This window comes from Alnus glutinosa, chromosome 13 (genome assembly GCF_958979055.1).
Source record: "Alnus glutinosa chromosome 13, dhAlnGlut1.1, whole genome shotgun sequence".
Taxonomy (NCBI): domain Eukaryota; kingdom Viridiplantae; phylum Streptophyta; class Magnoliopsida; order Fagales; family Betulaceae; genus Alnus; species Alnus glutinosa.
In genome coordinates this window covers 7,164,204-7,188,977 of record NC_084898.1, presented here as the reverse complement: position 1 = coordinate 7,188,977, position 24,774 = coordinate 7,164,204, and the positions used below count along the sequence as shown (strand labels likewise).

The 24,774-nt window shown below is 35.8% G+C and overlaps 1 protein-coding gene and 1 long non-coding RNA gene across 9 annotated transcripts; both read left to right on the top strand.

Annotated features, from left to right (window-relative positions):
* The first annotated feature begins 1,587 nt into the window (after positions 1-1,587).
* LOC133854165 (uncharacterized) lies at positions 1,588-4,739 on the top strand. Of its 2 annotated transcripts, XR_009896783.1 has the most exons (3): positions 1,588-2,814; positions 2,902-3,171; positions 3,910-4,739. It is a non-coding gene; the product is annotated as an uncharacterized LOC133854165 (long non-coding RNA). The 2 variants fall into 2 exon arrangements; XR_009896782.1 differs by having other exon boundaries at positions 1,588-3,171.
* Positions 4,740-8,714: 3,975 nt separating this feature from the next.
* Positions 8,715-24,153, top strand: LOC133854163 (BTB/POZ domain-containing protein POB1-like). Of its 7 annotated transcripts, none has more exons than XM_062290229.1 (8): positions 8,715-8,921; positions 10,227-10,280; positions 13,806-14,076; positions 18,051-18,176; positions 18,547-18,680; positions 18,757-18,820; positions 22,532-22,811; positions 23,113-24,153. In XM_062290229.1, exons 3-8 carry the CDS (start codon positions 13,815-13,817, stop codon positions 23,924-23,926), a joined length of 1,680 nt encoding a protein of 559 aa, XP_062146213.1. In that variant the 5' UTR covers positions 8,715-8,921; positions 10,227-10,280; positions 13,806-13,814; the 3' UTR covers positions 23,927-24,153. The 7 variants fall into 7 exon arrangements, with proteins under 7 accessions (XP_062146213.1, XP_062146214.1, XP_062146215.1 ...); XM_062290230.1 differs by having other exon boundaries at positions 13,795-14,076; XM_062290235.1 differs by having other exon boundaries at positions 8,716-8,921; positions 18,054-18,176; positions 18,559-18,680.
* The last annotated feature ends 621 nt before the right edge of the window (positions 24,154-24,774 follow it).

Here is a 24,774-nt window from a genome sequence, read left to right as displayed (position 1 = left end):
ACCTTAGTTTAGTGCAATTTAGGTAGACAATTCGTACCAGCCGAAGATGGGTTATACTTTTTCATTGATTGTGTGTATCCTATTAAAGACGTAGCTAATCCATACCTACGGAAGACGGGTCGTACCGCATCTTAGTGGTTAGGTGGACGGTCCGTGCCAACCGAAGATGGATTATACTTATTCTTTAGATGTAATTTCTTGACTACTTGAGTGAGATGAGTCCTATATCATGTATAGTATGAATTTCTCTTGTAAATTTATGATTGACCATTGTTATGCGGTGAATGGTGAAATCAATCCCCTATTCTTTATCTCATCCCTACTCTCTTTATTTTTATTACTTTTATGTATTTATTTTTAGAAAACAAAAACCAAATCAAACATCTTTTTAATTAAGTTATATTTAATCTTGAAAAACTTGATAGCAATTCCTACGCAGTCTTTGAGGTTCGACACCCTCAATATAGCCATATCCTATAAGGATTCGTACTATTGTGAGTGGTAGTTTTATTATTGATATATTTTGGTAAACAAAAGACCACATCAGTTCTTAACGCGTATACTGGACCTCGAACGATGTGGGTGGAAGCTCGAATTGAGCACAAACGAATATTGGCGTTGATTGAAAGTGGATCAATGCATCAAAAAGATTGCAAAACTCAAGTGCAGGCTATTGCAAGTTATAAAATTATCTGTAAGACCGGGGTTGATCCACAGAGAATGATAAACAATCAAGTAAAATCTTTATTATTGTGCAAAAAATTAAATGGTTTAGTTTTTTTTTTTCCACTAAGAAGTGGAGCAATTGAGTAACTAAATTAACAAGTAAAATAGAGCTACGGAAAATAAATAAGAAAAATACTAGGGCCTCAACGATCCACCTAGCATTCTATTACATATTTTCGAGACACTTTTAACTCAACTAGGTAGAGAATCAATTCTCCTATTTAAAAGATTTAACAATAAAACACTAATTAAAAGATAAATTCGATTGAACATGGGTTTGATTGAAGATTTGCTTTTAATGATATGTTAAAAGAGATTACGCATTCACTATAAATTTGAATTATTACAAATCAAACAAAAGTAAGCATTTAATATAAACAAAAACGATAATGAATAAAAAACTAGTCAACATTAAATCTTTCTCAAATGTAAAATCATCCCCAACATTTAATCATTAAACATTGAAAAACATTAAACATAGTTTCAAGAACACAAATAAAAAGACTACGATTCACCTTTAGCCCCGGCTAAATAATTAGCCACTCATGATCATGGAAATAAATTCCATAATCAAAGTGTAACGCCCCAGATTTTAAAACATATTAATATTTTGAGTAAAGATGGAAAATAATTATTTTCTATCTTTTTATAATATTTGCAATTGATTTAATGAACTGTATTATAATAAAACTGGTAATTATTTATAACCGAATATTACTGAGTTAAAATAGACAAATGATTAATCATTAGATTAATTATCTTTATTTTATAGTTGTGCAAAATATTATTTTGACACTTTATTATTTAGTATAATAAATATTATGTCTATTAAACCTTGTAATAAAATGTTTTCATTTATGAAACGAACTAAACTCAAAACGGGTTTAAAATGTTACTCTAGTGATTTATTAAATTGATAAAAACCTAGTGTAAAAATACCTGCATATTAACTTGATCTGCAGGAGATTCGATATATAATTTATTGCTTTAAATTAATCAACCACTTATCTGTTTTAAAATCAGCCGACCTCCACCATTTTTATTAAACTCTCCAGCTCAGGCACTTATTACAGCCATTCGTTCTCCAGCTCCCTCCACTCATTACCCTCACGCTTCATCAGCTAACTCCTGCACTCATCACTCTCGCATGCCCTTATTTTTAATCCAAGTGATAATGAAAATCCTCTTCCATTAGCATTTTAAAATGAATTCAGAAGCCGCATGTTATTCCAATCTCCCACTTACTTTTCCACTCTAATTTTAATAAGTTTTCCCTCCCCACCAGCCAACTATGTTGAATTTCAGCCGTTGAGATTAAAGCTTCCATCATCATTTTGTTTTTCTTTTAGTTATTTTATTCTCTCTTTCTTCATCACTTTCTTTCTTTACATTATTATAATCTTCTTCTTTCTTCCTTATATTCCCTCTTCCTCTACTCCACGAACACAGAAGAACAAAGCTAACAGAGACTCAGAGAAGGAAATTGATTAAGAGAGAGGCAGAAATGGTATGGCTTGAGAGAAGAGATGAGTCCGAGAGGTGGAAAAACTGGGAGAATCGGTTCTGCCATTTACCCACAACCCAGCTGACCCGAAGCCGGCAACCCATAAACTGGAGACCCGAGTCCATAACCGCGACCCATGCTCCAGCAGGATTGTTGCTCGGACAGTCTCGATCCCGGCCCAACCCGAAGCCCAAAACCGTAGCAGGCCGAGCAAAACCCGACGAAGCCGTGACCTGACTCTTCTGGGTTGACACCCACGACTTATGGTACGATTTCCGGCGGATCCAAACAGAGATGAACCCGGTGGCCGGTGAGACGATTCCGGCAGCAACCGTGACCCAGCCGATTGTAGCAGACCGGAAACTGTGGACATTCGGCCAGAACCAAAGCAGCCCATACAACCGATCCAGAACCGTGGACTCCAACCCAGTCCATCCCTGCAACCCATCCAGCACGTGATCCATCAACGAACCAAGGAACCCGATCCTAACCGCATCCTCCAAACAATGAGCAGAATCCGGCAATTTTGTTGAGAACTTCCATCACTGTGATGGATTTTCTGAGAAGACTTCGGCTGAGTGAAGGTGAGTATGTATGAGATTTTGTGTCGGCTGTGTCTCCTACTTGTAGGTTTGACTGAAATTATGTGAGTGTTGTGATTTGGACTTAAGCAATGATGGATGAGTATTCTGGACCCAAATCTCCAACCCATTAGGCCCAGTTGTGGTCCAGCCCCATAGCCCAGCAATGAGCCCAGCAGAAACCCAAACTCAAGCCCATGACCCGAATTCAGTGATCCGACCCGCCGTTGACCCGCCGCCGGCAGTTTCTCCGGCGACTTTTCCGGTGACTTTTCCGGCGACTTTCCGGCGACTTTCCGGCTATTTTCCCCGGCGACCAAACTCACCGTTTCGCTGGATTTTCGAGTGGAAATCCTTAATGTGAGTTTCTAAGTTTTTAATTAGCCTAAAAGTATATATTTTCATAAAATCAAGTAACTAGTATATTAGAATATAACTTTAATAATTATAGAATTGAATATTCTAATTATAACTTATTTATGTATATTATATTTTGAAAAATATATATATACTCTAAAGTATTGATTATGTTTGATTATTGATAATTAATGAGTGATGTTGTTTAAACTAAGGGCTTGATTAATTATAAAACTCTAGAATTAAAGAACGATTTCATGAGTTTAATCATGTAATGCATTGTTTTAGAAGTTGAGTATTATGGAAATTGAGCATGCTGTATTATTATGATTTCTCAAATATATTGGTTGAAATAATTGTTAATATGTTTTGTTAATTGGTTTGGTAATTGGATTGATGTTCCCTAAAAGTGATTAGGTTTTGTTAGAAAAATACATAGGTTTCTTGTTGGTTGATTTCTCTATGCTATAGAGAATGATATTAAGAATTTTAGATTTGTACTCGAGTGATTACTTGAGACCTAGATTAGATGTTATTCCAAAGTATTGATTTGCTAATTGATTAAGTAAATATTAAGTTTTAACCATGTTGAGTGTTCATAAATGTAAGTGATTTTCCAATTAATAGATGATCGCTTCTATGTATGTGTATATGTATAAAAATAGAATTCATGTTGAGGCATGAGTTTCTAGAAAGTAATGATATTGACCTTGTATGCACATGTATATGTGTTTGATGCAGATGATGAATTGAGACAGCACAAAAAGGACTGTAAGTATTTTTATACTTACTGAGGGTAGCACTGGATTTCAGTAATGTTGTGTTTATGTTTTATTTTAATTGGATGCGTGTGACTGATTATTGCATACTGTTAATAATCAACCTATTAATATTGGGCGCGACGTCTCCCAAAGGTTCATGATAGAGTTGAACCGGAAACAATAATAATCATATTGATTGGGACGGCTTTCAAAGTACTAGAGGAGGGAGGTCTCCGATAGTGCGAAAACAAGTTAATTAAAATGTAATGTAGAGGGGACGGCCTCGAGAAACACGATTAAACGGGGGGACGTGCCCTTACAAGAGAGGAGTGTAATCACTATATAAACTGTTAAACTTTGCATGAAAAACTATCACCACATCATTATGTCATATCTGTTCCTTAAAATAACGCATAAATCATGATGTTGTTGAAAGACAGTTAGCTCACTCATGGAACTATGGGATTGTGGCGGTAACCACCTTCTCATAGATGTTTGCGCAGGTACTGAAGATTATGGAATGGATTAACTGCTAGCTTAAGAGATTTATAGCTGTGTAGTTAGGATTTTAGTACTTTGTACTCATAGATGTTTGTACTATTTGCTTGTAATATGTCTAGACATTTACTTGTAATTAATAAGTTCCATGCAGGCTTTAGTGTCATATGTGACACATGTTTCTTTGTAAATAGTGTAAAGATTTTTAATGTATTTTCTAGAAGATGTCAGTTAAAGCTCTGAATATATCGTAAGGGAGTTGTCCCTATCGGTGATGTTTAAAAAAAAAAGATATTCGTATTTTTCCGCTGCTAGATTTTATCAACTCTGAATGGTTAACGATACGTAATTATCCAGATATAATTACTTACGCTTTTTTGTAAAAAGCGGGTCGTTACACAAAGTGCTAAGTTTCAAGGGCCAATGACTATGTTCTTCTGCATGATAATCTCATTACTCATACCATAGTCAAATACAATGTAACTTAGGGACTTTCTATGCATACAATATGAAAATATTCAAGCATATGTGTATATGTAAAATATTAATGTATATGCCCAATGTTCAATATTATACAGTTATAAAAATGCATCATCAATGCTATTTGAGTTTTGGACACCAGTCCCAATAAATACTTTGTATGTGCATGATTCCCAACACCGACTCCAACAACGACCTTCCTTTCGCAAAGTATGAACAATCTCTAGTGCATCCCTTTCTATTATGACATTTTGGAGACCTAAATTCCTGCTAAACTCCACTACCTTCCATGCTGCATATGCTTCATGTTAGGTTTTTGGTTATTGTAAATTCAGTGTAAAAACATGTTTGGTTGTAAGTTTTAGGGGTAATTACCTTTTCCCCCTATGAACTACCGACCATTGTCAACATGCCACCATGAATTGACACCTTAACTATAAGAGAGCAATCAATTACCATTTTCGTACCTTTACCCCAATTCTGTTAGTTAAATTTGTGAAAAGACTCAAATACCCTAACTTAAAATCAAAATTTACAAAAAATACCCTCAAAATTAAACAAATAATAAAAAGAAAAGAAAAGGAAACTAAGGGGGTGGCCGGTTTTTGGGGTGGCCACAAGCCACCTTTGGGGGTGGCAGCCACCCCCTTTCTTTTCTTTTCTTTTTTTCTTTTTTTAAAATATATATATACTAGGTTTAATATTTTTTTTTTTAAATTTACTGTTTAAGGGCATTTTTGTCTTTAAACAAAATTTAACGTATAAAAATTGCATATTCCGTTCGATTTAACGAGATTCCCTGATGGAATAGAGGTAAATGTATGAAAATGGTAGTTAAATGCTCTCTTATGGTCGATGTGTGAGTTCGTGGTGGCATGTTGACAATGACCGGTAGTTCATGGGAGGAAAAAGTAATTACCCATAAGTTTTAAGTCTATGGCTCAGTCAGTGCAAAAGTTGATTCAAGACATAAACATTCAAGTTTGTGTATGCTGTTCAGTATAGACTTAGTCAAAGTAAAATGATCATAACTTTCGATTCCTAAATCATATGAAAACACACTTGGTGGTTTGGGAAAATTGACTCAAAATGCTATAACTTTGTATTTCATGACATTTTTCTAATTCTAATGTTTACTAGGTTAAAACGGGTTTTGAAGAGAAGACTAAAAAGTTGGACATATTAACTTGTTCCCAATCTCGTTTGTAGTTAGGTTCGAACAAGTTTTTGGCAGTATTAATCATTTGCTAACTCATTTAAAGTTGGGTTCGAATGAGCCACTAAGTGAATTAAGAATTCAAGTGAGAATACGATGAAACTCACAGCTTGTTCAAACGAGCACTTAAAATTTGCTTAATTTGAGAAATTGACTTTTAGATTTCAAGGATATTTTCCCAAGTCTATTTAAGGGCTTTTAGGGAAAAAAAAAAATCAAGGGACTTGAGTAATTATTTCCAGAGAACAAATAGTCAATTCTTTCATGTGCTTAGAGAGAAAGGTTATGTTTTGTGCTTACAATTGTATCTTTCTTAAAGTCGCTGTTTAAACCACACAAAGATCACAAAAAGCATTCGGCCACTGGAGTTTCAGGATTGCAAGAGGAAGCTCGATAGAAGAATTGCCGAGATTCTGGAGCTACTATGGTCGGAGACAAGTGGGTCGCTTATATGTACAATGGAGCGTCTTGTACAAAGGTTTTGCAAGTGAAAACTTCTTGTAACTGAATTCTTCTATATAGTGGATGAGTTTCCTTGGTTTGGCTGCCGCATAGTAGTTTTACTTTTGAAGAGTTCTAAAAAAGCTTCGCTTCTTCACCAAAATCTTTGTATTGGTTGTTTTAATGCTTTATTTGATTTTGGTATTCATATATGTGGTGTTTAAATTGAAAGTTGATTACTTTATTAATTTTTATTGTTGTTAAGATTTAGATATTCATTTTTTAGCAAATTAGGGTCTAAACTAATTAGTGTTTTTCAATTGGTATCAGAGTAAAGTTTACTTCTTTTGGATTAAATTCCTGAGTGTGATCCTTGGCCCATTCCATAAATGTCTCAAGATCAATCCCAATCTCTTAACATCCTTCCATATTTTAATGGAAACAATTATGGTTATTGGAATATTCGCATGAGAGTCTTCTTGAAATCCTAAAATGAACTTGTTTGGAATTCTAATTGAAAAAGTCTGGAAACAACCAACTACTTTAATTGACACGTGGTCTAAGGAAGAATTTGTTGAAAATTATTTCCTGAAAATTTAAGTTTCCCTAAATTTCAATATTTCAACTTTCCCTTTATTTTTTCAATTACATTTTGTCTCACATTGAAAAGCTATGAGTTTTTTTTTTTTTTTTTTTTTTTGTTTTTTTTTTTTGTGCATTATAAGCATTTATCTTACTCTTATACTAGATTGGATTTTGAGTACACATATGTTAGTTATGTCACCTAATGCTAAGCACCGTTCGTTGTACGCACGCACTCGTGTCGCATTGTCGCTTTGACACTTTAGACGCACTTAGCACTCCGCACGTGCACATCGTCGCACATGAGCTTATTATTTACGTGTGTATTTTGTGATGTGTACAACTGATATTTTAATAGTCATATTTTTAAATATTTAAATACTTTTTCAATAGTCAAAAACTTATATTTTAACAGTTAGAAATTATTTTTTCAACAGTCAAAAACTGAAATAAACTGCTTCTGTAATTTATAAAATATATTTTTCAGCATATTTTATTGCATCCTTTTATTTTCTTCTTCTTCTTTGCTGTTATAGACTTTCTTATTTAGAATAGTGTTCAGAATTTGCAATTTGTACAGTACATTCGGGTAATATTGTATCCTAATGACAAAATTTGTGTATTTCCTATTGTAAAACTTATTGTATAAGTGTGAGGCAATATTTGTATAAGAGACAAATTATTATTCGCCTTATTGTCTAAGAGTTCAATGAATTTCTATACAATTTTTATTTTGCTTTCATTAATTTCTATAGTTCCCACATCTTTCTTTCTAATAGAACTCAATGATCAACAAAAAAAAAAAAAAAGAAAAAGAAAAAGAAAAAGGAAGAACTCAATGAGTGTAATTGGAATAGTAAAGGGTCTGAATGCCATCTTCATGACTGTTTCACCAAGAGAATTAAAAAGAATATCTTTGTCTGAAATTGCTAAGGAAGCATGAGATATTTTAGAAGTCACTCTTCATATGTTGACTTCTAAATTTGAATAGATTATGATGAAAGATGATGAGATGTATAATGAACTTTATGCTAAATTGAATGACCTCGTGAATTCAAGTTTCAAATTTGGTGAGAATCTACTTGACTCAAAGATTGTGAGAAAAATCTTGAGGTTTTTGCCTGAAAGGTTTAGACCAAAGGTGACTGTTATAGAAAAGAGCATGTGTAGCGCGATAGCGCCCCATATTTTAATTTCCGGACAAAGGCATTTTGATTTTGAGATTAAAATAGGGTTATAATATTTTATAACCCTATTTTATGGACAAAATAACAATTTTTAAGGAATTTAAGGAGAAAGGGGAGGAGGAAGGGTCAAGCAGATTTTTTTTTTTTTACTGTTATATTAATTATTAGTTAATTAATTATTTTTAAGATTTTATTAAGGTGACTTATGGATTTCTTATAATAAAAAAGAGTAATATTCTATGTAAGATTTTTATTTATCTATTTTCTTTTGTAGGGTATTATTATTATTTTTTTATTTTGTGACCTAACTTTTAAAATTAAAATTAGATAAAAATTTAATATTGATCAATCGTAAATTGGATGCTTATCTTTTGGCAAGCCAAGACCCATTTCTTCCCCAGTTCCTCTGAGAGAGAGAGCTGAGACGTGAGGCGTTGATCGGGAAGTTCAGAGGCGGTGGACACGCCTCTCACCTCCTATCACGGCGGATTTCCGAGCTGCTGGTCCCGCCATATCCGGTTGTTAGCGGGTGCTGCTGAGACCACGATTGGGCTTCCCTTAAACAGCATCATCTTCACCAAATTAGGGGTAAGTTAATTCTCGAATTTTCAAGGTTTCTCGTTGGTTAATTGTAGATAGTAGTGGTTGAATCCGTATCACGTGGGCTGTAATTCTTTGGGGTTTCGCTCTTTCGCTATAGCCTTTTGTGTTCATATTTGCTGATTTTTTGTGTGGATTTCGAATTTGGTTGAAGTCTGTTATTGGGTTTTTTTTACCCTAGTGGCCGCGTGTAACTTCGTTTAGTGGCTGAATGTTTGTTGTAGTGATTGGATTTCTGTTTAAGACTTGAGAATTTGCTCTGTTGATGGCCGAGTTGCTTGGCTGATGTGGGTGATTTGGGGTGGTCGATCATGGTGATTTTAATTTTGGGTGAATCGTGATTGTTAGGGTGTTTGCTTGGTGTTAGCCGAATGGTGTTGTGGTGATTTCTGTGATGTATTTTCTGGGTTTTGGTGACCGAATTGGGAGGATAGTTTGGGGTTATTTATTTTTTATTTTTTTTAAGGTAATCAGAGAAATTTTGTAAAAAGAGTAGGTGATTAGTGAGGTTATTTGTTTAAAGAAATTTGATGGTTTAGTTAACTGTGAAGAAGGAATTGTAAATTGATCTTTGTTGTGTGTTATAAATCATGGACGATTGGGGATGATTACTTAGGGTTATTCATGTTGGACTAAGGTATTATAGATGGGTGTTTATTTGGATTGGCTGTTGTGTTAATCGATGAATGGCCAATTCCAATGGGGGTTTTGGGGCTCTTGATATTTGTTTGAGGATGGTAACTGGTTGGGTATGTAGCTGAAATTGATGAGAAGTTTTGAGTTGCTTCGGTTTATTTTGGGTTATTTGCCAAGGTAGTAGATGGTTTTGATGTTGTGCTTTGGGTGTTTGGTTGGCTTTTGATTGGTGAATATGGAAGCTATTTATGGAGAAGTTTGATGATTTATTAAGTTAATGAGTTTTGGGTGTTTGTTTACTTAAATGGCTGAATATGGGTGGGTTGGTATATTGTTTAGATTGTTGTTTCAAGTTTGATATTGGGGCTTTAGTGTGGATTGCTTGTTCTTGATGATTGAGAGGGAAATTTATGGTTGGCTTGGTATGGTGTTTAGGGTGAAAATCTTTGGGTTGTATTTTGGTTGATATGGCCAGATGAGGGGTGGTTTCTTTTGAGAGTTGTATGGTTGTAAAGTTATTAACCCGTTGTGTAAAAGGCATTAAATGAGATAAATAAATAATAGGAGGAATAAAATATAGTGATTAGTAATAATGAATAAATGTAATAAGGTTCAAAAGCAAATTGCTATCTAACTAAAGAGTTAATTAAATTGCAGACAACAAACTAGGCCAGGCAAAGGGGTCATTGACTAAACCATTGCATCAACGAGGTAAGCACAAAATTTACTGACCTTGCACTACAAATATTTTATAAATGCTTATGTTTTTATTTTGATAATGGGCACTGCTGTTTTATAATGTGCAGTCTACTTTATAACTGTGTTTTACATGCTTCAAAGGAAAAATGGATTTGATGGAAAAAGGAGATTTAAAAGAAAATGAGTTTGAAAGTAAAAGAGGTTAAAAGTATAAGGTTGAAAAGGATGCTGACTCATAGTAATAATATACGTATTTTTTTTCTTTTTTTGGCAGGTAAGGTTGTAACAAATCTGTTTTATAAAACTTTTTCCTTCCTTTTTTATTTGTTTGCTTTCCCAAACAAAAATATTAACAAACTACTCAAAACACAAAACAATCACAAAATACTCAAAGCAACTTTAACCTTTAAATCACATCAAAACACTTTTTCAAATAAAAAATACCATCTAAAAAGAGAGAAATGCTACATGTACTTAAACTTTTACAAAGGGAGCCTTACTAAGATGATGTGGAGCTTATTCATTGGTACCTGTAGCATTTTTTTTTATTAATTGTTTTCATCATCTCCAATAAATAAGTTTCACATCAGTTAGTAAGACTCTATTTGTAAAAGTTTAAGTACATGTAGCATTTCTCCTAAAAAGCATTAACAAACCAAGCTAATAGCTCACAAGATTTGGATTTATGACATTTGCATCATATGATGAAGTCTTGGTGACAAGTTTTAGGTAAAATACTTGAGCAAGGGACTCCTTGTCAGTTGAAGTGGCCTTGTAGTATTAAAATAATGTTGTTTTAGAAATTTTGTATAATGCTTTTCTCAAAAAAAGTATTATATTTTATTTTTTTAATTTTTTTAAAAAATTAGTTGAAGAAAAGGATTTACCGAGCGAGAAAGAACAAGTTCAAATACCATACAAGATTAAAAAGAGAAAAAAAACTCAAATATTATGTTCCTTTCTTTTCTCACTGGAAACAAACCATTATAGAGAATTGTTTTTGTTTCTCAAAGTATTTTCCCATTGAGGGCTTTTCTAGGGTTTGGGCATGAGGGAATCAAATACGTACCTCTTCAATCTCCAGATGATAATGGATGCAAACCTCTTATAATTTTGGATGTTTATATTGATTGAAAATGACCTTTGAAGAATAAACGCATCCACACGTAAAGAACACAGCTACAAGTTGTGCTCGAACAATTAATAAACAACTCGATTCATTTAAAATCCTATTGACAACTTTGACGTAAGGTTAAAGACCCATTAAAATATTTCTTAGCCTGAAGCGGTGATAATGTATTAAAAGTTTTTAAAAAAATTCATACATCCAAGAGAGTATGAATTCTTTGAGGGATTCTTTGTTTTATCTTTTTATAAATTAGAGAAAAGAGGTGCGATTCTTTTAAAGGGTTCGAAAGTCATGTATAACGGTCTATTATTTCACTTATATTTGTTAAAACATCACCTTTTAATAGATGAAATCACAATTTTCTGCAACGCCACAATGAAAGAATAAAAGAAGCATTTTCTCAATATGATCAAGTTAAAGGTGATTATGAGCTATTTTTATATGCAATAACATTTGAGTACCCTCTTCAAATTAATAAGATCAAGATTCATTAAAATTCTGAAGGTAGTACTCTATAAGGTACGATTCTTTAAGTACTATTCGTCATTTTTACTTTAAAGATCAAGGAGTGCTACTATTTGGAAAATGGCGCCTATTTGTATCTTTTGGTGCTTATGGTGGGAAAGAAACAATAGGAGTTTTGAAGACTTGGAAAGATCCTTAGAAGAGATCCTTTCTTTGCTCTATCACTCTTTGTATTGTTGGACTTCGGCTTATGTCCATCCTTTGTATATTTCTTTTTCTGACTTCCTCACTCGCTTTTCTATTTCTAGATAGGTGTTTTCCCTGTATACTACCAGTGTACTAAGGGGCGCCTTCAAAAATTGATTTCTTACCTATCAATTTTTTTTTTTTTTATACTTTAAAATGATTAAGATTTTGTTATCTCACCATTTACCATATTTAGAGCATTTACATCAGGCTAGCCAAAGGTTATTTGGCTAGTTGAGATGCAAATTTGGGTGGAAAAGTAGCTGCATCCGACTAGCTATTTTAACCCAAAAATTGGAGCTCAACTTTTTGGCTTCTGATAAGACATGCACATAACTTTGGAATGTAGGTGCTTTGAAAAAAAAAAATATTTAATTGAAATAGTGAAATTGGATAGCTAAATAAAGAGTGAGATGTAGGTGCTTTGGAAAAGTGGGTAACTAAAATAAAACAATGTGATTGTTTTTAGCTAAAATAGAAAATTTGTTGAATTGAATGTAAATGCTCTAATTGCTATCCCCTCATTCCTTCATAAAGCTAGGAATGATAGACAAATCTCGATTAAACAATTGAGAACACGAAATTACAAGGTTCATTACCAAATACACTAATATTGAATGGAAAAAGATGATCAAATTACTATAGGGCTCATTTGGTAATGCTTTTTAGAGTGTACTTTTTGCTTTTTGGTTGTGGTGTGACATAAAGGTGAAAGTTGTTTTAAGTGTTTTGTGAGTATTTTGTGTATTGAGTTATTTGTTAATACTTTCGCTTTTTTACTAAAAAGCAACAAATTTTCCTAAAAATTGTTGTCAAACGAGCCAATATTTTTCCAACTTGATGTCAATATTTGGTAGGTGGTGTTTGGATCTAATTCTCCATCAAAAGTAAGAAACTAGACACATTTTGATGAAGTCTAGATGATAAATGGGATTGCTTATCCAATATTTATTAATCGAGTATTTAGCACAAATGAAATATATTTTTAAAATGATTAAATATGAACCATTGTGGACGTGCTCCTATTCTTTACATTTTTCAACGAACCCAATTTTCCAAACACGAATTTTGAAAATAATGGCTGAACTTTTGAAAACTCTACCTTATAAAGGTCATAAGAGGATCCTCATTCGTAGTAATTTTTAACAAATTTTTCTTTTTTCTGATAGGGAAAGTTGTAATGAACAGTCTAAAGACAGCTCTCAAGATTTAAAATAATGAAATTTGCATCAAACGATGAAGTTTTGATGACAAGTATAGGTAAAATACTTTTGTCCATGACTCCTCGTCAATCAATTGGGCCTCATTTTTTCAAAATAGTGATGCTATTTATTATACTATCATCTCATTCAAATTTAACTAGACTGACTTGGCAGTGTCATTGGCCTTTAGATCAGCCATTGTTAAAAAAAATTAAAAATTCAAGGATTGATGAGCACTATCACATCAACCAAGTAGAATGGGGGATGGGACGGGAGTGTAGTATATAGTATTTATCGAGAAGAAAATTTGTATTCTGCTTTTTTTCTTTAAATTTCTTTGAAAAGAAGGATTTATCTGAAATAACAAGTTCAAATATCCAAAAAAAAAAAAAAGAAACTCAAAATCTTTTCCCTTCTTTTCCCATCAGAAGCTAACAATTTTAGAGAGGTGTTTTTGTTACTGAGAGAGTATTTTCCCATCAAGGGCTTTTCCAGGGTTTGGGCATGAGGGAGTTGAGCGCGGACCTCTTCGATCCTAGGACAATCATGGACTCGGACTTCTCGACGGTTGAGCTTGCATGTGGGTCTAGGTCAGATTCAGACTTCGCATTCGCCTTCAATAGCAGCAATTTCTCTGATCGGGTCCTGAGGATCGAGAAAATCCACGATTTGTCTGAGACCAAATCAGATGGCGAGGGTTGCACCAGCATTGCTGTTTGGGCCCGCAATAGGAAGAGACGGAGGGAGGAGATTAAGAAAGATACTGGTAAGAGAGTTTGTTGATTCAGTATGTGTTTGTGAATTGATCGTTGAATGCAACTAGGTTTTGTTTGGTTCTCGAGAAAATGAAATATTTGGAAGAAAATTTTTTGTTCTTTCCATTTTCAACTGTTTTGGGTTCAAAGCAGTGATGAAATTATGATTTTTTTTTTTTTTTAAACTTTTAAACTTTTTTTTTTTTGTAATTTCTTCCATTCTTGTGATAAATTATTGGTACTTGACGTGACTTTGGGGCTTTAGTGGTGGAAATGTTAGGCTTTTGGATGAATTTTGAATTCATGGAAGAAAGATTAGGCTTTGATAGTCTGATTGTGATGGTTCCCTGAGAAACTGTAATTTTGCAGTGGTTATATAATAGAAAGCAATTAGATATTGATTTAGAGGATTTTATGTTTGAAGATTGGGGTCTCATCTGGCGAAAATGTTAGGCTTTTGGATGAATTTTGAATTCATGGAAGAAAGATTAGGCTTTGATAGTCGGATTGTGATGGTTCCCTGAGAAACTGTAATTTTGCAGTGGTTATATAATAGCAACCAATTAGATATTGATTTAGAGGATTTTATGTTTGAAGATTGGGGTCTCATCTGGCGAAAATGACAGTAATTAGGGCAATTATCCTTAGCTGATGTTGTGATTATGAGACAACAGACTATTATTCACAACAGACTATTATTGTAGATGTGGAACATTTTCCATGGGTACCCAGTGCTAGAATATATGATTAGATTTCATTGTAATTTCCTACATTTTAGGTAATCAGATTTGATATTATCTCCACCTACCATACTTGTATTATCTTCAGCTACCCCAATTCTTCTATAAATAAGTGTCTTTTGTATTGAAAATAAAATCAAGGAATAAGAGCACCATATGTAGCCCTTTCGGGCTCTTCTCTAGTGGTGAACGTATGTCTCCAACAGTGAACTACCAGAAAATTCTTTGTCTTGATTTTTCTCTTATTTTGCTATGTCTTTATTTTCCCATTTGATTATGGGTTTCTTCACCCAGGAGTATATAATTTTGTAGAACCGTTTGGCTCATGGTGGGCATGTTGAATTTAGAAATGTTGGAGCTGGGGTTAAGTGATTGAATCAGGAGTAGGGCCTGATTTGGCATGTATTTCCCGTTATGATCTGGTGATTTAGTGCCCATGAATCATGATCCTAACTCAGTTATTGTAAATGTGCATTATTTACATGGATCCAGGATCATAAAATATTAGAACCTTCTAGCCCTTATTATGCTTGTTGATTTTTTTTTTTTTATTAGTAATTGACTTTTTTTTATTAGTAATTGACTCCAATGGAAGGGGGAGGGGAGATTCGAACTATTGACCTTCTTAAGGCTAGTATGCTTGTTGATTCTATAAATGCTGGGGCTCGGGTTCAAGTGATTGAACCCGGGTTAGTGCCTGATTTGGTATTAATTACCCCATTCTGATTTGCTTGTCTGGTCAAACATCATAAACACTGTTTGATCACTTTCCCATCTTGGGTGGGTCAGATTCCTTTAGGGATGTTTTACTGAACGTTTGATAGTTTATGGCAGTATATGTGAGCATATGATGCAGTTGGAGTATTATCTTATTTAATGACGACTGTTTGTGGCATCTTTTTCACAAGTTTTATGTAATGTTTTAATGAATATCTCAATGTGGATTTTTTATCCTTTTTGCTGCAAAGACATTGTGCTTGGAACAAAAAGCCTGCCAACAACCCTCCTCTACTACCCTGACTATTGTGGTAACTGCATAATCTACCATGTTAGGAAGTTACGCAAGCCTTTACACCGCTGTTAATACCAAAAACTAGTTATATTCAATGAGATTTTTACTCTTCTCATTGGTGAAACTCATTTTGGACGTTAGTGCTACAGGTGATTTGGTCTGTCATTCTTGGGTGGGATACCTTCTTCCACTTTTACCCTTTCTATGGAGTGAAATGCATTGTGCACATGGAATATTTGGTGAAAATAAGGAACTTCGTGCTATAATCACGTTTGATGGGATTCAACTCTAATATCATGTCAATGAATTCACATCTAGTAGAATTTTTACGAGTAGTGATTTAACATTGATTGTGTATAAGGGTTGCACCCCTCTGCGCTTTTTTATAATAGCAATTACTTATAAAAAAAAAAGTGATTTAACATTGATTTCTTGCTATTGTTATTTTGGGATTTTGACTCCCCATTAATTTTTTTATTTATTGGACTGCTATAACTGGGGATTGTGATTCTACTTTATATTGATTGGATTCCCATCACTTGGGTGAGAATGTTGAAGTAAAACTCTCTGGATCATGGGGATGTTGCCATGTAGCTTAGCCATTTAACATATGGTGGCCCTTCTATTCTGCATGAGAATGATGTTTGGATTGGAGTTTAATATACTTCTTTCATAATTTTCTCATGTCCCTTCTATTAACAATAGAGTGGTTGGAATAACAATTTTATAATCATTTTCTGATTACTAATTAGCAATATATTCAGCTTCGTATGCATGGATGCAGTGTTTAATTAGCAATAAGGCTTTGAGGCACTTTTTAGGTTTAGAGCATAGATAGTGGGTGGAGTAGGGCCATAGCTTCTCCCTTCACGTTAGTCATAATTCTCTGGAGTTATATGGGGTATGCTTATTGAACTTTTTGAAAACACTGTTTTGTTTTTAAAAACAAAAACACTTTTCTCAAAGCATTTAACAAACAATTAACTTTTCATAACACAACATTTTTCAAAGAACAAAACGCAAAACACTTCTTAAAAAAAAAAAAGAAGACTTTTTAAGAAAACTTTTCATACCTTATAGGAAAATTTTGAGAAAACAGGTTTATTTTAATAGGGGTAGATGCTGACTTACTACTTTAGAAAATAATAAAAAAAAAAAATAGAGAGGTGGCTGCGGCCATCCCATTAGGTCAGAGGTGGCTGTGCGACCATCTTTTCAGGTCAGAGGTGGCTACACAACCACCCCCCTTCAGGTCACAGGTGGCCGTGCGACCATCCCCTCTTTTCTACCCTTCTCCTGCTTTGGGGTGGCTGCATGGCCTCCACACCTGAAAAAATAAGAATATGTTTTCTCAAAAGTGTTTTGGTGGGTGGGTTGTGGGGTGTTTTGTTCGCAATTAGGTGCTATTGTAGTTTGTTTTGGGGTTTTTCTTGGTTTTTGGGGGTTCGGGTTTTGTTGGTCCTGTTGGGTTTTTGGGGGTTAGCTTTGGTTGTTCCTGTGTATACTGCCTGTGTACTTAGGGGCGCCTTACGTTTTCTTTAATAAAGTCTTATTACTTATCAAAAAAAAAATGTTTTCTCAAAATAAACATGTTCAGGTTTTGTTTATTTGTAAACATAAATCACTTTTCAAAAAATTTACCAAATAATTTCTTTTGTGGGCCCCACAGAAACTCTTTTCTACCCTTCTCCTGCTTTGGGGTGGCTGCACGGCCTCCATATCTGGAAAATAAGAATATGTTTTCTCAAAATAAACATGTTTTGGTTTTGTTTATTTGTAAACAGAAAGGACTTCAAAAAATTTACCAAATAATTTTCTTCTGTGGATGCCACAGAAAATAGTTCATAAAAACAGTTTCCAACTTTCTATCACCAAAAAAAAAAAAAAAAAAAAATTCAAACAGAAAAAAAAAAAAACAGTTTCCAAAACGTTTAGCAAACCTAAACATGTTTTCTGTTATTGCATTTCGCTGATATTTAAGTGTTTAATTTGTAAAAGTCGGTGATAAATTTATGACATTTAATTGGCAGAAATAGTATTGGAAATTTCTTTTTTTGTTTTTGTTCTGTTTGTCACCTTTAATGGTTGTTTCTATCAAGACTTTTAGGACTATTTAGTATTTACTGATGGCTTGGCTTGTTGCTGTGCCAACTGCCGCAGACCTAAATCTAGGTTTTAATCCCTTGTGAATATCTACTATACTGATTTGAAATATTATTGCCTTTGCCCTTAGCAGTGGATTTCCTCGTCAACTTTGGGGAGCAGATTTTAAACTGTAACCTGCCAGATACGGAGGATGGTGTCAGCTATGGAAATGAAGATGAGGAAGATGTGGCAATGATTGAGGAATTACCTTCAGGTGTTGGAATTAAGTTGAATCAACGTGGTTTATCTTATCCTTTTCTTTTATGATTTGCATATCTCTATCTATGCTTGAAGGACTCCTATTGGTCTTACATGGAAAACTGATAATGATCATCTTGTATTGGTTATAGCAATCTTCTTTCTATGGTATTATCTATCTTTATCTAGAAATGATGTTTCGCCCTAATATATGGAGAATATGAAGTTGTGCTTTGTCCACTACTTGTATGCCACATGCGTGTTAAGCATGTAAATTTACATTTTTGCACCCATTTACATGTATGTATGATGGTACATATGCGTTAAGTGCAGCAATGTAATTTTATTAACTATTGACTGATATTGGTATGTTCTCACTCTGTTAGAAACTTCTGTAGGTGATGAAGCTGCACCTGACAATGATTCATTGTGGAAGACGGACTGCTCAACAGTTATTAGTGTCAAAACCTTACACATAAGCTCTCCAATTTTAGCAGCAAAGAGTCCATTCTTTTATAAGGTGTGGGGTCTTAATCTGGTTGTGCAACTTTTGTTCCTTGGATAGTTTATTCTTATTGCGTTCATGCCTCTTGTAGTTGTTTTCAAATGGCATGAGAGAGTCAGAGCAGCAACATGTAACTCTACGAATCCATTCATCTGGTAATCACACAATCTTCATTAATTTGTTATTTGGCTACATTTTATTTTTTTATAAGTGAGAAGAGACAAGCAAGAGCTACAAGGGTGGATCCTTCCCTCTATCCAGGGGAAGATCCAGGAGGGACATAATGGAAAAGGGAATATTTTCAGAAAACATAGCAGAAGTGACCCATTTAGCGAGGTTATGGACATGAAAATTCGCTCTCCTATGGATCATGAATGCTGACCAATTCTGAACAGTGGAAAGCAAGTAGCCAATTCTGTTACTTGGATACTTGTTCAAAATCTGGTCTCAAATCAAAATTGTCAAACTGTCACTCTCCTTTGAAAATGGTTGAAGTTCAGTATTAACACAACTCCAATAACAACTACAACTCAAGACTCCAAATCCACTTATGAGTCTTGTGCGGCACTACATAATCCAAAGACTATTGAGTAGAGGTCTAATCATATCCGGAGTCCTAATCTGAAGATAGAGTTCTAATCTGAAGAGAGAGTTCTAAGATAAATTGTATTCTAGTTATTTGAGAGCTAGAGAAGTCCTAGATCAATTATGTATAGGAGTCCTTGTATATGTTTATCTCTTGTAATACTCCTATATATATTCAATGAAAGCTCATCTATAGAGCACGGTTTTACAGCCTAATACATTAGTTCTATCATGGTATCAGAGCCATATCACCGACTAACGTCGTGATCCATGGCTTCCGACTCCGAATCCTCTGCCACATCGGCAGCGCATCCCCCACCACCCGCCCAGCCCTCTGTTATTTTTTCAGTCCCAAACATGAATCATAACCTCAGCATCAAACTTACCAAAGGTAACTTCATGGCCTGGCGAACTCAGATTCTTGCGTATATCAAAGGCCAAGACGATTATGCTCTTGTCCTCATACACATCAACAACAAGGATGTGTTGAACGTAAACACAGGCATCTTATTGATACCACCTTGGCATTGCTCGCTGACAGTCATCTTCCTCAAAAATTCTGGGATGAAGCTTGTCTTACATCATGCTATCTCATAAATCGCATGCCAACTCCAGTGCTACAAAATCAATCTCCCTTTGAAAAACTTTTTCATACAACACCCGACTACACTTTCCTCAAAATCTTCGGGTGTGCTTGCTATCCAAATCTTCGTCCCTATAATTCTCACAAATTTTCTCCTCGCTCAAAGGAGTGCGTTTTTCTCGGGTATAGTCAACATCACAAAGGTTATAAATGCCTCCATCTAGAATCCGACCGGATGTACATCTCTAGAGATGTCATCTTTCATGAAAACCGGTTCCCCTTTTCCAAGGGCTTTCCTCTTCCTGAATCTTCCAGTGTCTCCCTTCCTGTTGTGCTTCCTCCATCCTTGTTTTCTCCTCCTTCTACCACTATATGTCCCCCGGACTCTCCTTCTATTTTATCTTCTTCCTCCCAATCCTCCCCTGCTATTTCCAATACCTCTTCAGCAGTTTCCAGTATGCCTTGTTCTACTTCCTCTGCAGATCAGCCTCCTGCTCGAGTACACTCTATGAGAACTAGGTCAATGAACAACATTGTGCAGCCACGACAACTCACAGATGGTAGAATTCGATACCCAGCTCCTCATGCTTTCATGGCAGCAGCTTCTCCTGCCAATATTGAACCAACCTGCTACTCCAATGCTGCCCCTATTCCAGAATGGCGACAAGCTATGCAAACCGAGTTCAATGCACTTCTTCAAAATCAGACCTGGTCACTTGTTCCTCCTCATCCTTCTCAAAACATTGTGGGATGCAAGTGGGTGTTTAAACTTAAAAGAAAAGCTGATGGTTCTATTGAAAGACATAAAGCTCGTCTTGTTGCAAAGGGTTTTCATCAATAGGCCGGGGTGGATTATGGAGAAACCTACAGCCCAGTGGTGAAGCCTACAACGATTCGGACAGTCCTATATTTTGCTTATTTTGCTGGCTGGTCCATGAAACAGATTGATATCCAGAATGCTTTTCTCCATGGGCTCCTTTCGGAAGATGTTTATATGGTGCAACCACCAGGTTTTGTTCACTCTACCTTCCCTAAACATGTGTGCAAGCTTCAAAAGGCAATCTATGGCTTCAAACAGGCTCCAAGAGCCTGGTTTTCAAGACTTAGTGACAAGCTCCTTCAACTTGGTTTTGTGGGTTCTAAAGCTGACACTTCTCTTTTTATTTATCGCACCAAGACTCTTACTATGTATCTTCTTATCTACGTTGATGATATCATCATCACTGGGTCAGATCCAGCAGCCATTACCGAACTTTTACAGCTTCTTAGTGCAGATTTTGCTGTAAAAGACTTGGGTGATCTTCATTATTTTCTCGGTGTGGAGGTGATCAAGCTCAATTCAGGTCTTCTACTAGCACAACATCGTTATATCATGGACCTCTTGAAGAAAACAAATATGCATGAAGCAAAACCGATCACCTCTCCAATGGCTTCTTCATCAGCTCTCTCGGCTTTTGCAGGTGATCCAATGGAAGATCCATCACTCTACCGTAGTACAGTTGGATCCTTACAGTATCTCTCTCTCACTCGGCCAGATCTTAGTTATGCAGTCAACCGTGTGTGCCAATTCATGCATCGGCCTCTCAAACCTCATTGGCAAGCGGTTAAAAGAATTCTTCGATACTTGAAACATACGGTTTCTCATGGTCTCCTTTTTCATCACAATTCTTCTAATACTTTACAAGCGTATTCCGATGCGGACTGGGCTGGATGTCCCGATGATCGTCGCTCTACAGGTGCCTATTGTGTTTATCTAGGTTCCAATTTAATTTCTTGGAGCTCCCGCAAACAACCGACTGTTTCACGATCATCTACTGAGGCCGAATATAAAGCCGTTGCCAACACTACAGCCGAACGACTTTGGATTCGCGCACTTCTTAAAGAACTTGGAATCACTCACTCAACTCCACCAACTCTTTGGTGTGACAATATTGGAGCCACTTACATGTCGGTTAATCCGGTTTTTCATGCTTGCACGAAACATGTGGAAATTTATTTCCACTTTGTCCGTGACCGTGTGGCTGATAAATCTTTAGTTGTTCGTTTTGTTCCTACTTTGGATCAGATTGCAGATTTCCTTACAAAGCCACTAGTTTCTGCCAAGTTTCTTCACTTTTGTTACAAGCTCAACGTGCGATCTCCCCCGTTGATCTTGAAGGAGGGTATTAACACAACTCCAATAACAACTACAACTCAAGACTCCAAATCCACTTATGAGTCTTGTGCAGCACTACATAATCCAAAGACTATTGAGTAGAGGTCTAATCCTATCCGGAGTCCTAATCTGAAGATAGAGTTCTAATCTGAAGAGATAGTTCTAAGATAAATTGTATTCTAGTTATTTGAGAGCTAGAGAAGTCCTAGATCAATTATGTATAGGAGTCCTTGTATATGTTTATCTCTTGTAATACTCCTATATATATTCAATGAAAGCTCATCTATAGAGCATGGTTTTACAGCCTAATACAATAGTTCTATCATTCAGTCATCAAATAAATAGAATAAAAAAGAAAGATAAAAGATAAAAGTTGTAGAATTTTTTATGTGTTCTGTTTCTTCCCCATCTTTGTTTTAATATTACCACCGGAATCCATGTCCCCCTTCTAATCCTTTTGTGTATGTGTGTTTCTGTTGGCTTCTCTATTTTACAAGATCAATATTAATTAAGTACTGTTTCTTTCTTGTTATGATGGAGCAGAAGAAGCGGCCCTTATGGACCTTCTTAATTTTATGTACAGCAATACTTTGCCAACAAGGACACCTCCTGCTCTGTTGGATGTGCTTATGGCTGCTGACAAATTTGAGGTTGCCTCGTGCATGAGATATTGTAGTAGATCATTGCAGAACTTGCCAATGACTTGCGAGTCGGCATTGCTCTATTTAGATCTTCCTTCTACTGTTTTAATGGCTGATGCAGTTCAGCCATTGACAGATGCAGCAAAACTGTTTCTTGCCGCACGCTTCAAAGACATGACTAAGTGAGCGTCTTCTCTCTTTCACATTTTTTTTTTCTTTCTTAATTACTGCTTAATTCATGGAGTTTATATTCTCAAATGGTAAAATTTTGTTTGAGCTTAGTATAATGTGGACGTATGATATGTTTTTTCTTCTTTGCCAACTTTGTAAATGATTAGGATGGGTAATCAACCTTGTGAAGCAGTTCCTGCTTTTTTGCTAGATTAAACCAGATAGTAACGTTCAAATTTCAATTATTGTGACTTAAGGTTCAAAACAACAGACATGATAAGAAAAATGTTGATTTGCTGCATTGCTTGCCAGGATTCAGGATGAGCTGCTGAACTTGCCCCTGGCTGGTATAGAGGCAGTGTTGTCCAGTGATGATCTCCAGGTGGGTTCAGAGGATTCTATTTACGACTTTGTGGTGAAGTGGGCTCGGATCCATTACCCAAAACTCGAGGACCGAAAAGAGATCTTTGGCTCACGCCTCTGTCACCTCATCCGATTTCCATACATGACCTGCCGAAAGCTAAAGAAGGTTTTAATCTGCAATGATTTTGATACTGAGCTGGCCTCAAAGGTTGTGCTCGGGGCTCTCTTGTTCAAGGCTGAGGCACCATACCGGCAGCGCTCCCTTGCTGCAGAGGACTCCAGTGCCACCTGTCACCGATTTGTGGAACGAGTATACAAATCTCGCCCAGTCAAAGTGTTGGAATTCGAACTACCCTGTCAACAGTGTATTGTGTACCTGGACCTGAAGCGGGAGGAGTGTGCACGTCAGTTTCCGGCTGGTCGACTTTGCTCGCATGTTTTTTACCTGCGCGGGCAGGGGTTTATCTTGTCAGCCCACTGCAACATGGACCAACAAAGCTCATTCCACTGCTTTGGGCTATTTTTGGGGATGCAAGGGAAGAGATCAGTCAGTTTTGCCGTTGACTATGAGTTTTCAGCAAGGTCTAAGCCCACTGAGGAGTTTGTGAGCAAGTACAAAGGAAATTATACCTTCACAGGAGGGAAGGCTGTTGGGTATCGAAATCTGTTCGGAATGACCTGGACAGAATTCATGGCTGATGACAGCCTTTATTTCATCAATGGGGTTGTCCATCTAAGGGCTGAGCTCACGATCAGGAAATGAGCTCATTTGGTGAAGCTTTTGATGGGTTCAGTTAGCCTAACACCTCTCTCTCTCTCTCTGTGATTAACATATATATATAGTCAGCCCTTGTTTTATTTTTATGTATAGAGGCTGTGTAATATATAGTTACGTTACTGATCCACAACAATTGCCCTTTTGAGGTAGAAGTAAAAATGGGTTCTCCTTCGACTCTAATCTCGTAAAAGAGTAGAAATGTTTGTTCTCAATTGTGATGCGTTGCCTTTGGAATTGTCAATCCATGAAATGGCTTGAGAATACACTCATCTTAACGGGAACAAATGTTCGTGGGACTACTTGGAGCGAAATTTCAACACTAATTACTTCACTTCCAAGTTGCCTACAGAAAGATCAATAATTTTTCCTGCTGCTCTAGCTTTTTGGTTTTTAGTTCACTGGCGGAGGAGATATGATTTGTCTCTTCCCTACCAAACTCACGTCTTCCATTATATTCTCTTCTTTTTCTACTGGTTTTCACGGTTTCTTTGCCATAGTTTTTTCGTTATGTTTCATACTGAAGCTTTAGCTCGTCAGCCTTCCTTTCCTCCACAAAACCACCAATCTTAGCCTTTTCTCCGTCCTCCTGGCTCCCTATGTTGCTTTCAGCCCCGGTATTGGTGAGTTATTCAGATTTGGTTTTCAGAGTCCGATCTATCATCCTCTGTCAGTCCTATCTATTGATGCGCCTCACCTCCATCTTACTCGGCTGCTTTGCTCCCCGTCTACCTCCTCTGCGCCTTAGTCTGGCCCCCACGCCCCACCATGCTGTTGCCATCATCCGCCTATGCCATTCCTTTATGGTGTTTTGTTGTGTTTCTAATGTTTGCATT

Excerpts from the sequence above, each read along its gene's own strand:
- LOC133854163 (XM_062290231.1), top strand. The coding sequence starts at position 13,815 with ATGAGGGAGTTGAGCGCGGACCTCTTCGATCCTAGGACAATCATGGAC. Across the intron at positions 18,821-22,531 it reads TCTACGAATCCATTCATCTG|AAGAAGCGGCCCTTATGGAC; the intron begins GTAATCACACAA and ends ATGATGGAGCAG. Across the intron at positions 22,812-23,112 it reads CGCTTCAAAGACATGACTAA|GATTCAGGATGAGCTGCTGA; the intron begins GTGAGCGTCTTC and ends ATTGCTTGCCAG.